The 15028-nt window shown below is 40.1% G+C and overlaps 1 protein-coding gene across 1 annotated transcript in view; it reads right to left on the reverse strand.

Moving 5' to 3' along the window:
- Positions 1 to 665: 665 nt before the first annotated feature.
- Positions 666 to 15028, reverse strand: part of KLHL14 (kelch like family member 14) — a 56345-nt gene continuing 41982 nt past the window's right edge. The window contains exons 4-8 of the mRNA XM_041477740.1: positions 10961 to 11039; positions 4656 to 4846; positions 4336 to 4494; positions 1422 to 1579; positions 666 to 961 (exon numbers count right to left, since the gene is read on the reverse strand). Of these exons, the coding sequence (XP_041333674.1) occupies positions 821 to 961; positions 1422 to 1579; positions 4336 to 4494; positions 4656 to 4846; positions 10961 to 11039 (728 nt within the window). The 3' untranslated portion in view covers positions 666 to 820. The remainder of the gene's footprint in view (positions 962 to 1421; positions 1580 to 4335; positions 4495 to 4655; positions 4847 to 10960; positions 11040 to 15028) is intronic.

Raw genomic sequence — 15028 nt, forward strand, 5'->3', positions numbered from 1 at the left:
TTTAAGCTGTAGGATCCAAATTCTGTTATACTAATGTAGAACCAGTCATTCCATGTGATTTCAGTGAAATGGTTCTGACTTTACACAAGTGTGATTAGCAGAATTTGATCCTAATCCCTAAGCTGCTATTGCAAGAAGTGCTCTGTAAAGCATAGCTTTCATTGTAGTCTGCTTTCTGCTGCACTTGCACATAGGGACTTTGAAGGCAGAGTGTATTAGTTGCCAAGCTGTGCAAAAACTGAATGATATTTCTTTACCTTTTATAATCTTCTGATGCTGTGTTGCTTGCAGAGCATATGAAGTAGTTGTAGGTTAGGATTACAGAGGAGGAGACAATTCTGCAATGCAGTGTGAGCTTTTCACTATCTGAATTCTGAAACATTCATGAAAACAACATCCTCATGACTTCAACACAGACCACATGCAGGTAGATACAATGCACAATACTGATCTTGTCTCTTCAGGCTCTATTTGAACAGTTAGCCATCTTTTTTTTTTTTTTTTTTTTATAAAGTTAAATTTGATGTGAGGAATGTCTCTGCAGCAGGAAAAGTTTAAATCAGTCTGAAATGGCAGTCTGTCAGCATGTAATGTTCGGTGTGTTTTAGCTTCTCGCTTCATAAGACACCGGCACCTATCTGAGATGGGACAACGCTTGCTTTTTCTTTTCTTTTAGTTTGCTCCTAAAGCATAAACATGGAATGAGGGGTCAATTATGGTAGCTTTGTTTTAACAGGAATTCTGTTCTAATAAAATATTTATGTCACCCGTCATTATTTTCCCAAATGCACTCAGTGTTCATGTCAGCGCTCTTGGCCCATCACTTGTTGTAAGGAACACAGGCCGGCAATACCACAGTCGAACACGCAGGTCCTGCTAGGGGCTCCGCAACATCACCTTCCAGCTCTGTCCAAGTCCCTTTCTCAGGACTGTAGCAAATAGTAGAAGATTTGTAGGCTCCCTAGTAGTAGAACAAAATGTCATATTAAATGTGGCTTTGATAAAATCCAAGTCACACATCATCTCTAACAATGTTTGAAAGTGACTCGAGGTCACTCTAACTTAGAAAAGCTCTTCAAGAGGTTTTGTTTTTTTCAGCACCCAGCCTCAGAAAAATCAGTCTCCTTTAGAAGCACCTCATAAGCAGAGTTGTAAGCATTCAGTCCCATCAATCACTTTTTCAAAATTCCTTCTGATTTTTAAATTACTCCGTATCGGTGAATAGAGTGTAATAATAATTTATCTAAATAGAGAAGCACAAAGGTGAAAAAACACTCCATGTTCTCCATAAGCTGAAAACCAACCCAAACCTGCCCCTGTAGCTAATTCCCCTCTTCTCTCCATACCATCTACATACTACATGGACTGGTCACAAGAACTCAGAAGGAATAGAAAGGTGATGGTAGAAAGCAGGTACACACCATACTCCAGCTGTAGCCTCCTACAAGGTAAATACTGTCATCAAGGACTGCGCAGCCAGGGCCACTGCGACCCTCCAGAATAGGAGTCTGGAGGATATTCCACTGGTCACCTTTTGGGTCGTAGCACTCCACAAGCATTACATCGAGATGGGAGAAACCTGGATGAGGGCATTAAGAAAAGAGAACATGTGTTATGACATACTGTTTTATTATTTATTTTACTGTTACATTTATCAAATTATAGTTACAATTATACTATTATGATTATAACATAATTATTAAACATTTTTTTAGAAAATATTTTCATATACATTTAAGCCAACTTCTGTAACATTAATGCTTTGTTATTTCAGTTCAAATAAATCTGTTGAAGGTTTTTACCATTAGTTATACAGTCTTCTACAAATCATGAGTCCATATAAAACCTGACCACATCAGGAAACACTCAGGAATAACTTATCTGTGACACAAGCAGATTCAAACAAAATTCCTCCTTGTCTATCAGTGCAAGTTTGAACATGTAGGAAAAGATTGTCCTGGCAGTCTTTCTCAAAATTCAGCAGATCAAATCTATTCAAAATTGAACTGATTGAATTTTGCTCAGAAATCAATGTCTAACAAGTCCAGGGAGAGTTTAGACAACTGAAGCCGCTTGGTTCTAGAGGGACAAAGTGCTTAGCATGATGGACATGATGTGCAGGACCAGTTTCAATTTTCCAGCTGACTTAAGGTATACTCTAAAGCACACAGCTGGGGTAAAGTCTTTAAGGCAACAACAACAAAAAAAATGTAACCACAAAAATTGTGGTCTCATCTTTCCCAGGTAGGCCAAAAAATGCTCCAAGTGACTGCTGCTGTTTGATCACCAAAGGACAGAGGGGTTTCAGCTCAAGATTCTCAAGCTGTATCTATCAGTTAATATGAATTTGAGCCAAACACAGACATTGAACACAGAAGTCCTGGTTCCTGCTCTAACATTTAGGCAATTCCCTATTTCAAACTATCTTCTTTATCAGAGCACTGCAGTAAAAGTATGCCTTTCTTAATATGCTGAAGTGGTTTTCTTAACCCTGCTGTCTTCTCTTCAAGGTATGACAGCAAAGAGAAGTAAGATTTTCTGTAAAAAGGGCATTTGGTGATATCGGCACTTCACAAGGGAGCTGCCTGCTTGAATATTATTTATGTCCAGAATGAGTATGAAATAATATAAAATAATTCATAATAATATAAAATAATTACTTGCTGCTTTATGGTTTTCAAGGCACCATAAAAAGGCCACTGCTGTGCCCCCAGAACCTGTCAAAAGCTCTGTAACAAACTGCAGTATGCACATGACCAGCTGTGATGTGGTAAATGCACAGCTAACACTACTACACAGTTCAGCTTCACAAAGGAGGGCTTTGCCATGGAGCCCTGCTATTCCCTGCCAGTGGAGAATTTGTAACATTTCATCCACACTTCAGTCCCCTCCCTCCTCCCTGTCCTTGCAGTTCTTCCTTTTGTTTCACTGTATAGGAGAAACCATTCTTTTCCAAAAAGTCGTTTTACCAGAAAGCCACATCTTTCCAGAAGCCTGGATGTTAAATATCCCTCACAAGAGTGAGCAGTTCAAGCATAACAAAGGCACCCAGGACAACAGTTGTAGAGGCAAAAATGCAAGGCTTATTAGAAGCAGGTGAGACTATGTGGAAAAAAAAGAGAAGGTGGCAGAACAGAAGCAATTCAAGCCTCTGCAAACCAAAACGTGTGCTTTACCTTGAGGAGACTTGTGACAGGTTCCACTTTTGTAGGAGGAAAAGCCAACACTGCAAAGCACTGAAACCTGGCAGTTGTTTATGTGCAAGCAGTTGTTTATGTGCAAGCAGCCCTCTTCATAAGGTCCAGTCCATAAACACCCATCCCAGCTGGGGGTGGGGAGTGGAGGCACAGCAGCACTGAACTTGTCTGCAGGGTTTTATGCACCAGTACTATTGATCTGGGACTTTGTCCCTTGCATGCTCCACACTCAGATCTCCAAAAGCAGCATGTGGCTTTACAGTGTCATGGGGACCTAGGGACTGGAGTGACACATGACCTGGTCTTACTGGCAGTTAACACATTTTTTTACTTTTCCTTTTATATTATGATTTTATCTTTTGTTGTTGGGAGTCTTTTTTTTTTTTTTTTTTTTTTTTTGTTTTTTTTGTTTTTTTGTTTTCAACATTAAAGGAGAAAGAAGAAAAAAAGTGAATATAAACTATCAAATATTATCACAGAAAAAAGGAGCAGGAGGTGTGCTTTTTGTCTAAGTGGCTGGATTAAGAAGCATCTTTAACATCAATGACATAGAGGTATTAAGACAAAATTACCAAATGCCTAAGCAATAGTTATTTTAATATGAGACCTTTTCAAAAGATGAAAACAAGAGACCTCTAAAAAGAATTATAATAAACAAGCTGCATTTAATACTAAAAAGGGATTTAAAGAGCCTAGTCCTAATATTTAATGGCTGGAAGTTTGCTTTTTTTTTCTCTTCATTAAATCAGGAGCTTGTTTTTTGTGTGTTACTCTGAATAAAGCTCTCTTTAACTGCACATTTTGGAAAATGATTTACAGAGGAAAATATTGCTGGTACTTTCGGGTCAAAGAATAATCTGTTTGTTTCATTGAATTCTTGGTAATGACAAATTGTCCATGCCTTTGAGTAATGGAAGCTCCCATTTTTATTATCTAAAGCATTCATTACTCATATATTTAATGTACTGTTATAATTTTAAAATAATTTGCATAAAATGTTTTTAAAATTGCTGGCTCAAGTGTCCTGTTAAATTGTGTTGCTTGGCTTTCAATGTATTCAACAGTGACTGTCTAACAAAAATATTCTTTATCAGAGATGTGGGACACTGAGATACTTTTTCGCTATTAAAAATGTGACCTTTCAAATGGTTTCCTCCAATTGCATACAGTCGATCATTCATCACAGCCAGAGTGTGGATTGCTCGTTTTGTGTTCATGTCCTGTTTTCGGGCCCAGACGTCCATCACAGGGTCATAGCAGTACAGCCAGGGGACGTATTCTCCATTGTGAACACCTCCTGCAAAGTAAACACACATCAGCTCATTAATATAAATAAAGACATTGTGCTGCAGCAGGAATTTAGCTCTCTGCTTTTGGGGTTCTGTGGTTTATTTCTTTTTTATGGTGGTTTTGGGTTGGTTTTCTTGTCATACATCAGGAATTATTCAAGACACTGGCCTGAAATGTATATCTTGCCATTGTGAACGGCTCCTGCATGGGCTGCCAGGGGTTGTGGTAGCGAAGACACATAGCGCCACTCGTTTGTCTCCAGGTTGTAGCACTCAACGCTGGACAAGTAGCCAGTTTCGTTTCTTCCACCGATGACATACAAGTTCTTGTCAAGGCGGCAGGCGTAGAAACTGGCTCTCCTGGAGGACAGGGCAGAACAAAACAAACAAGCCAACAACAAACCAATTAGCCATGTCAAACATTTCTTTCCCCTCTCCAGCTGACTCCCTGAGCTAAGAGAGCTGCTCCTTCAAATGCTACATCAGAGAGAAGTAGCTTCCAGGAAGCCTCACATGCTTACAGCTGTCCTAGAGACTGTGGCTGCTTTGCTAATCAAATACACAATACTCCACTTCAAAAAAATACTTCATTTTTTGTGTCAAAACAATTAGGCACACATAAAACTGCCAGAAAATACCCCTTTTCAAAGCTGTTTGTTTCTTTTTCACACCCATGAAAGATAAAAAGGTGCTCATTAATGTATGGGGCATTACCTTGTAAGGGATATAACAACTCAGTAAGACAAAGTGAAAAATGAGGTAGATAATGTAACAATAATAAATTATCTTGACATTCACTTTCTTTATGGTCCTTCAAGGGTCATTGTTCCCAATTTACTAAGAGAACCACATCATCAAAATTTTTCTTCAATTATCATTTTTTTCTTCCTTCTGCAGTACTGCAAATAGAACAACTTTCCTTATGCTAGCTACAGCACTACATTTCCACCCTTTAACTCAAATGAGGTCTGTCTCCATCCAACTAACCCTGAGAAAAGTTTTAGCCACCTGTCTGCTTTTACATGCAACTCAGGTGTGTGGGAAAACAATTAAGTTTTCTGGCCAGGACTGTCGGATATATATTAGTTTGTCTTCCTCATGCCTCAAAAATCAATGGTGAGTATTTGTTGCCGAAGTAAAAATTGAGCAGTAGATGATTTTGAGAGACCTTGGTTGGTGTAGTCCACTCCAGGGAAAGCTCCCTGGATCATTCAGCAACAAGAAGGTTTACTAGAGTAGAGACCTTTAATTTCAAGCTGCAATAACATGAGAAACAAAATTGCAAAAAAGCACAGCTGGGCTAGGATGAAGAGCTGAACAAAATATTGAATGACAAGAGTCATCAGTCCCCAACATAAAATTTTCTCCTGGGTGAAACCAGAATGACAAGGGAGCCTAGAAATGAGCAGGCAGGCCAGGCACAGCAAAATCTGACAGATCCTCTGGAGTAGTTGGCTGTATCTTGCCAAACCCTGCTCTGTTGCTGATTCAATGCACTCTGATTCCTGCCCAGATGCCTTAATTTGAATCTGGGAGCAGCTGCATATTTCACTCCTGAGTCATGGACTAAATCTTGGGGCCCTGATGGTCAGCTGCACCACCAAGGGCTTGAACCTGCAGATGACTGCAAAGCATTTGAATGGGCAGTGGCACACACAGAGCACAGCATCCTCAGTGAACAGCTTCAGCATGTCCAACACTTTCTCAGGCTTCCTGAGAGCCATCCCATGACCAGGTGAGCTGGCAAAATTTGGTGTGTCCTGTCCCTAACCTGACATCTAGCCAGGCATGTTCAGGAGCATTTTCTTCAGTGAATGCAGGAATAAGATCTTGCTCTTTTGCACAGCTACCTATTTTCACGAAATTTGTAGCATCCTTTAACCTTTTGGAGAAATCTCCCTCTTAGTTAAAAGTGTCTGAGACTGGTTGGTGGTTTATAAGTTGGAAGAGAAGTCAGGCAAACATCAAGGGATACAGCCATGGAAACAGCAGGGCTGGCCGGGCATCCAGGGAACAGATTTGATGCATCACTGCCAGTTTCTGACCTTACTTTTTGGATTTGGTGCACACTTGACAGGGCTTCTCACCAGCCAGGGTCACTGAACACCTCCTGTTCTCTTCTTTGCTTTCACACTGCCTGCACATGGGCAGCTTGGATGGTGTGGGACAGAACCCCCTTCTGAGTGGGTCTGGGAGCTCCACCACAGGGAAGATTTCTGAAAACAACCCCATGGAAATAGGAGGACAGGAATACTGGCAAGTGTCTCCAGATCAACTGATGAATTAAAAAAGACCATTTAATTTATCTGTCAGTGGGCAGATAGAAGCTGATGGCACATTTTGCTCCGCATGGTCGGGCAGCAAATTATGCATCTATGTTTTTAGCCTGATATTCTATGGAAACAAAGCTAATTTGATTACACTGTACATGTACCCATGTCTGCCTACTGTTGTCTCTTAAAAAAAACCCTGCTAACTGATTTTACTCTAATTTGACAGAGGCTATAGGTGTTACAGGCAGCGAAGTGTGTATAAGCTTTCTGAGAATATGTGATGGGCCAGAGGCAACACAGCCCACAGCTGCCCCAAAAGCAGGAAAAGCTGCAGAGGTCACCTCCTATTAGAGAGAGCCTGCACAGTCAAGTACACTTTTTTCAACCCTTCTGTGTCCAGCAACCACAAAACCAGAGTGTGCCTGTTGACAGTGCTCCCATATCCACTTGTGTCTGTCCTTGTGCACCTTCTCTGGTGAGCCCATTAACAAACTGCTCTCAGCATGTTTTGCCTTCTCTTTTTTTTTTCTTTTTTTTTTTTTTTTTTTTTTTAATTCAGGTTTAATAAAAAGAGGTAGACACAATTTGCATGTATTATTCTCTTAACTAGGATTTCATTGACGATATTCTGTATGTGTACTCCTGGTTTCATCCACAGAGTGTCACTATAAGGAGCAAAAATGAAAGCATCAGCATACTTCACTCTTCTGCTTGGATGTGAACATTCACTCAGTAGCTTCTGTCACAAATATTTTAAGCATTTTGGTTTTTTTTAGTTTTCAATGATACAGTGTGTAAGGGCATGCTGTTACAGCATGCAAAGGCATGCTGTCAAGTGATGACTTTTAAACTGCTGTAAAATATGATTCAGATTAAACTATAATACAGCAATCTTTGCATGACAACGTTCCCCTCACAACTGAGAAGACACTATCCATTCTAATCAGGTAACTAGAATGTACCTCAGGATCTGAATATGGACAATAAGACAATTATTTTGTGATTTTCCTCAGGACTTGAAAGTACTCGATGTTCACTGGTCTCCTAAATGCTTTTCCTTCACCCAGCCATCAACCCAACCAACTTCTTCTTTCAACTATACACACATAAAAGGGAAGATTTTCCTCATGATTTTCACACATGATGAATTTATGCCCTGAAACACCAAACAGAACTACCAGTCTGAGATTTAAATTTACTAATGCTGATACTGATTGTTGCAATATCTGGACCTGATTTCAGAGTGACTTATACAGTGCATGCTTTGCTTTTTGAAAAATAAATAATCTCAGTAGTGGCTGACATTACTCTTATTCAAGTCAGAGATAAAAATAAAATGTGAAATTTTTGTATCTCTTTTCCTGTGCCTTTTCTCAGTTCACTCAGCCTCAGAGAGTACACTGACCTGCTCACTTCCCACTTCCAGTTGCACTTCTTCAGAACTTGGTACAATGCCATGCTTTTAGCTGGTCTTCAAACAAAAATTTTAAACTCAGGATATAAGAAAAAAGCAAGTTGTTTTAAATGCTGTTTTGCTCCACACACCTTGAAAAGCTCTGTGTTGAGCTGGCAAGGTGCAACAGTTCGGCCTGAGGTGTCCAGCTGAGGCTTGCACCTCAAGCTCAGATACAACTGCTACAACGACTGCTCCTTCAGTAGCCATCATAGTCTAACTGAACTGTTCTCCAAAAACCTTCCTGTTATGGCATCATCAGGCAGATGTGTATTTCCAAAGCTTATGAGTCACTTGCTGGTTCTCTAAAGAGCGAACTCCTGAAAATAGTACGTATTTTTCAAAAGCATTTATATTTGAGATGTTCTTCAAGGGAAAAGGAATCAAACTTAGCTTTAAAGAAAATACACTGGTGACACTGAATCTATAACGGGATTAGACTTTTCTTTATAGCTTACACAGTAAAATCAATCAGATATGGATTTTGGCATGTGAGATAAAAGTTTACTTAGCAAATATTTCATACAGATTTTTGACTTGAGAATATACTGCCTGTGAACGAGTCCCACATTTACCTGGCAGTCATTTCAAAGAAGCTATTATAGTCTATCCAGCCAATTATTCTCAGACTAAAATTCCTAAATAGGTTTTGACTTGATGGACCATAATGACTCAGAAAAACCCATTTAACAGTCTATCTTGTCAATGGTGCCTGCATTATGCCAGCAGAGACAGGGCATGACCCTGTACTCCTAGCAGGGGGAAAATAGCCTGTTGACTTTAATGGGAACTTTATCTCACTAAAGGAGCTGGGAAAGAAAACTGCATAAAAGCTCTCTCTTATTTGCATGATCTCCTACAAACTGGGCCAGTCCATACCTCTGAAAGCTGCAATAACTCTGAGGAAGTCATTAAGACTGAGCAAACAAACCATCAAAAACATTTTAGAAAGTGAGTGTAAAATCTCTTTTTTCCAACAATAACCCTCATGCTTAGGAGCCTTCAAAGAAAAACAACGGGCAAGCCTATGAGCTATGTATCCTGAACAAAAGAGGTGACAATTAACGTTGTCATAGCAAAGCCCCTTGCAGAAGGAACTATGTATGAGCGGACCATTGTATTTCAGTCCCTCTGTAGGGAGCTGTGGTGTTCATACATTACAGTTTATTATGGGCAGGAGCACAGGCCACAGCTGAGTTTCTGCCTCTTGGCTGAAGGCAGCACCAGAGCACAAGGCCAGCCACCTGCAGCGTGGTTTTCCAGGGAAACACAACTGGCCAATGTGGAGGTGGGAAAATTCCTACTGCCTCCTTTCTCCAACCCTCAGCTGCCTACTTCTGCTTTTTGAAATTTGTCATCCAAATAAACCCAACTGCTCAGCCAGCTGCCAAAGCCCCTCAGGACTTTGGCTTGGAGACACCCAGAGGGCCTAATTAGAACTCAGATTAGGCTCCAAGGAAGAGCTCCAGACTCCAAACAAACACCAGTTGGTCTCCTAGCCAGTCTCCCAGCTCAGCAAGGATGCCTACTCTGATTCCCACCTCCTGTGTCCCCCATGCCAACACCTAAACTGGTGGTGACTCACTCTAGGCAGCTGAACCAGAGGGGAAGGTGTCCCTCTGTTTTAAAGTAAACAATCACAGCTGTGAAGGTTATCCCAGTGTTGGTGGGAATAAGGGAGAAGGCTAGGTGCTGCCAAAGCAGGGACTTAGGTCAATCAAACTGAATCTTGAACAAAGGTCCTTCAAAAATTCTGCAGACTGACATTTTACCCCTGGAAATTTGAAAAAAAACAGCCATATTTCCAAGCATCTCATAAGACACACCTTGAATCACAATACTGCACTGAATTCAATATAATTATGACTGCCAGATACCCAAATAGTGTAGATAGTCAACAAAAATAAACCAAACTGTAAAACTGGCACAGAATAAAGAAAGCATTTGAGGCAGACACTGTGAGATCCTTTGTACACATGGGATCCAGGAGAAGATGGGTGTTTAACCGAAGGAAGGACACTGAAGATTTTCTTCAAATAACATTGTAACTTTGGATCTTCTACCTTTGAGATTATTCTTATGAAACATGCACAATTCTGTTCAGGTTTACAGAATTTTTTCCTGCGAGAGTAGCATTTGGGATCCACAGTTAAGTTTACGTCATCTTTATAAGTCATTGCTCAAGTCCACATCCACCTTTGCTCTCTGGTATACAGCAAGATTAAAACATGAGCTGCTCTAATATGCATTTACTGACAGCAACTTCACTCAAAGACCACGTAGGATTAAGAGTCCTCTGACAAGTAGGAGACATGTTCAGGAGAGCTTTTCATAGCTGGTGTGGTGAAACAGGATGGAGTCAACATGTGAAGGTTTCAGTTCCCTCTAAGATATCTGACTATAATTACTGCTTGTTTACTGCCAAACTCATCATGACACTTCAGTCAGGGAACATGACAGGACACTATGGAGACTTCAGGAAAATCCTTCAGACCGTACTCAGGCAACCAGTAATTGCATAAGGTCCATGGCTATTCTGCATGAGTTAGCACTGCAGGACTTGGCAACTGGAGTTCCAAATTTGAAAAGTTTTAAAAATTAGTAAGCAAATGGGACACAACTGCATGCTGCAGTTTTATCTGTGTTTTCAATGCTTCTATAGGCCTCCTTACTCCCAGAACCAAGCCAAACCTCAGCTGCCCCTAGGATGAGAAAACAGAAATTGAAAAACACATAGCAGGTTTTTACCTCTCTTGCATGGGTGGAAGTTGTATCCAGCTGTTAAATCTGGGATCGTATCGGCTAACAAAGTTTGTACTGTGTTTCCCTGTAAAGATAGATTATTTTGACACTCAGCTGTTTGTTTCATGTATTTAACATCATGATTGTAATATATATTACATACACTTCACAAGTTGACACCTTTTATGAAGGGTTCCCCCTTTTACAACAATGTATGATTACACTGTGTATGCAGTAATAATTCAACAAATGGGGCACTGCAAGGCTTGAATTAGCAGTCACTAGCAGTAAAAGCAGACAGCGATTATTCTTGATCTTTGTAATAAGATCTTGAAAATGTGTATTTAAATTTACTTATACAAGCTGTGGTATTTTCACAGCCACAATAAATCACAGCACTAAACAAAATTACTGCCCAAAGAGGGCATCCCCACAGTATTTTTATGACTAGAATTTTGTCAGGTAAAAAAAATTAAAGGGAGAACACGTTCTTTTCTTTCTCCTTACATCCTCTCTGTATGGAACATGGCAAAAAACCATTGTGCAAATAACCAGGAGCTGCATAAGCCATCAGCATGGGGTATGCAGTGTTTGCACTAGATAGTTTATTCTACCATGTACCTTCATTGTAAGTTAGAAGGAATTACAGATGTGCATCGAAGGGGGAATACACTCTTGAGAGTTTTATTCCAACTCTGTTAGCTAAAATATGAAGCATGAGCAACATACACCAGCTAACTAGCTTCTCCCTGCTGTCAAGCCCAAGAATTGTGTTCATGTCTTCACGATATTAAGATTTCACCTTATTTTACATGCAGATTGACACCAAAGCAAGAAAACTGAAGCAAGAGAGTGCATGGCAATTTCCTGTAACACCTGAGACTTCAATAGATGAGCATTTTGAAAACAGAAACCTTTGTTTATGTATGTGTGACTAAAAAATTGAATTAGAGGCTTCACAGGCCAGCAGAATAACCTAACTGCGTATGTCACAGTTCTATAAATGGTCACTGGGCATTCTACAAGGTGAATATTTTTGCATCAGACAAGCCTCTGCAGGATTGGCTCTCTTTCCCTGCTTCATTCCACACTTACTTCAGCATGTGTAAATAGACCATCAAGACAGTAGAGAAGAATAACAATACAGCTAGAATTTATATTCCTAATAATTTAAGTTCATGTTCTACAAGAAAACAGGGAAAGAAACCACACTGACCGCTTTGGAAATAAACTGATTTCCTCGCCATGTTATAAGCATGTTCTATATGAGGAGGGTAAAGCAGAAGGCCGATGAATAATGCAGCATATCCCTTCAAGTCCAGCATGGTGCCTAACGAGGACCACGCTGAGTGCCACTCAAAGACATGACCATCTCAGCACCACCTCAAGACACAGGGTGAGATTCCCATACTGTAAGGGCAACTGGTCATTCTGCCACTGGGCTTAGTGAAGTGAGGCTTTGCTTTTGATCCTTATCTGGATTTCTTTAGTCTACACAGACAATTTAGAAAAAGAAGCATTGAGAGCTATAGATTCAATAAGCAGCAAAACAGTAAGAGCAAGTTTGAACAGGTTCTAGGTTTCACTGTCTGAGACATTTACTAATCTCCTTGTATTTCAAAAAGCAGGAATTCAAAATAATATAAATATTGACCCTAAGTTTAAACTTCTATTTTTTTTTCTAGGTTTTAATGCTGCTGTATTAAACTACATCTTTCAGAGTTACTGGCACTTCAGTGCTCATCAGTTATACAGCAGCTTTGTCTTAAAAATCTATAATTTGGCTGCCTAACACTTCACACACATAGTCACTACAAATACCATGTATGTAGAAGATTGTAAAGTACAGGATAGAAAAAGGGTTTAGTAAGCCTAGACTGGGAGTGCAGGATACAAATCTGGGTCCTTCACCCAGGAAGGGAGATGAAATCAAACTAGAGCAGTCACAGAGAAGAACTACTATGGCAACAGGACGAACAGAAAGTTTACCTTATGGCAGGAGACAAAGAACTTGGCCTGTTGCACCTAGAAATACAAAAGCTGAAAGGGGATAGGAGTGCTGTCTGTAATACTTTAGAGGAACAAATCTCCAGGAGGAGAAAAGCTGTTAAACTAAAGGCCAGCCTTGGCATGAGAACAAGGTGATTTAGACAGTTAAAGAATACATTTTATTGGATATCAGAATAAGGCTCCTAGTCATTTAGAGCAATTGGATTCTGTAGCAGCTTTCCAAGAGGAGTAGTGGAGGCTGGAAATCCAACTGCTTTTCAAATGTAGCTTAGAAAATTTACAAAATGGGATTATATGATGCCTGTGACTGCAGGAAAAGGACTTGGTGACCTACTTAATCTGTCTGGTGTAACTGGTTTGACTGCAGTTTAAGTCTGGAGTTCAGATTGAAAGAGAACTCTATCTATGTTTTGCTTTGCTCATCAGCCATGAGACTGCACATCTTAGGATGCACCTGTTCTATAAGAACACAGAACTTGGGACAAGCAAACAAAGATCAGGATTAGCAAATCAGGATGATGGCACAAAAGGAGGCAGATACTGTTCTCGGCCCTGCAGCCACGCTAGAAGGCGATGGGCTCTGAAGGTTATGAAGGTTGGTCTTAAATCCATGCCTATGCTGTGCACCCTGCTTTCATCAGTGTTTACTCATGCAAGAACCCCTTGTGACTGGAAAGGCATAGCTACTGGAGGATGTAAAAAAGTGAGAAAAAACGTCTCCCATACTTTGTGGGTTGTCAGGAAGTCAGTGGAGGATGAAGGAGGCGTGAGCACTCCTTGGGGTCCATGCAGTTTCTCAAGAACCAGACATTCTGATGGCTAAAGCAACGTCCTACCATTGCCACCATCTCTAAAATAATTCTCTACATTGGAAAAAACACCTGGAATGGTCTAATTGGAAGCAGAAGCTTTGTAAAGCCTTGGCAAGATGGTTCCAGGTAGGTCCATCTGAAGTCCCTCCTGTGCTCTGAGGTTAGCAGACAAGAGCCTTTATATAAATTCATGTGGGCATGTGTGAGCTGCCCCCATATAGCTGCAAATTTAGAGTAAAATGGTTTCAAGAAAGAATATGCGCAGCACAGGATGTAGTTTATGATTTCAGGTCCACTTTCAGTGACAAGATCCATTTGATACAGAGATCAGTACGGCAATGCTCATACCTTTTATATTGCTATCTTCTCTACAGAAAAAATCCCAGCACTGGTATTCACAGGTCAGGGAAATTGGTGGATGCCTTGAGCAACATCTTCAACCCAGGAGTTGACCCAGATCTAGGCAATCTCAGGCCTTAGGTACTATTAATATCACAAATAACTGTGTTTGACTCCTATCTCAGATGCAACATATGTACCCCTTCTACCATCTCTCCATCACCTTGCAAGTCAGTTTCCACATCTTTAAAATGCGGGTAATTATACTTCTTTTCTTTTACCCTTCATGTGAAATGGCCATTTAATTGTAAACTGTCTGGAACAAGGTCTGCCTGTCCATATGCCTACCACCAAATACAACAGGGGTCCTCACTGGATGGACATAGCCAACGATCCTAAAAGAAATTGTCATTAGTGATACTGCGCCATCTCCTGCTTCAAATAAAAGACATTCAACAATATTCAACAATAGAACTAAGGGGCTCTTCTCCTAAGAGATATAGTGATATTCTTAACTACACCAGAAACATGCTTATAGGGTGGCCTGGATTGTTTGTCTCAGGTTTTAGGGAGTGAACAGATGTAACAATTTTCTATAATTTGGTTTAGTGCAGATGCTGAAATGGGGCATTCACAATAAAATATATGCAGTATATGTAATTTCAGCTGGATCCTCTGGTGTTTTAAAGTAAAAATGTGTACCTGCAAGCTGTTTTATGGTTTCTCAGTCATAATTATCTCTGTTACACAGACTGCTACAACTACAACTCTTTCTTCATGTGCAAGCTTTTTAACAATGTCTTGACAATTCTGTGAATTTTGCAAGGCATGGTATTCTCCTTTTGCTTTGCTCAGAAGCCTGTTAAATTGTTTAATTTCTCTTTGCGGTAAATTTATGAAGTAATCAAATGAA

This window comes from Pyrgilauda ruficollis, unplaced genomic scaffold (assembly GCF_017590135.1).
Source record: "Pyrgilauda ruficollis isolate IOZ18807 unplaced genomic scaffold, ASM1759013v1 scaffold41, whole genome shotgun sequence".
Taxonomy (NCBI): Eukaryota; Metazoa; Chordata; class Aves; order Passeriformes; family Passeridae; genus Pyrgilauda; species Pyrgilauda ruficollis.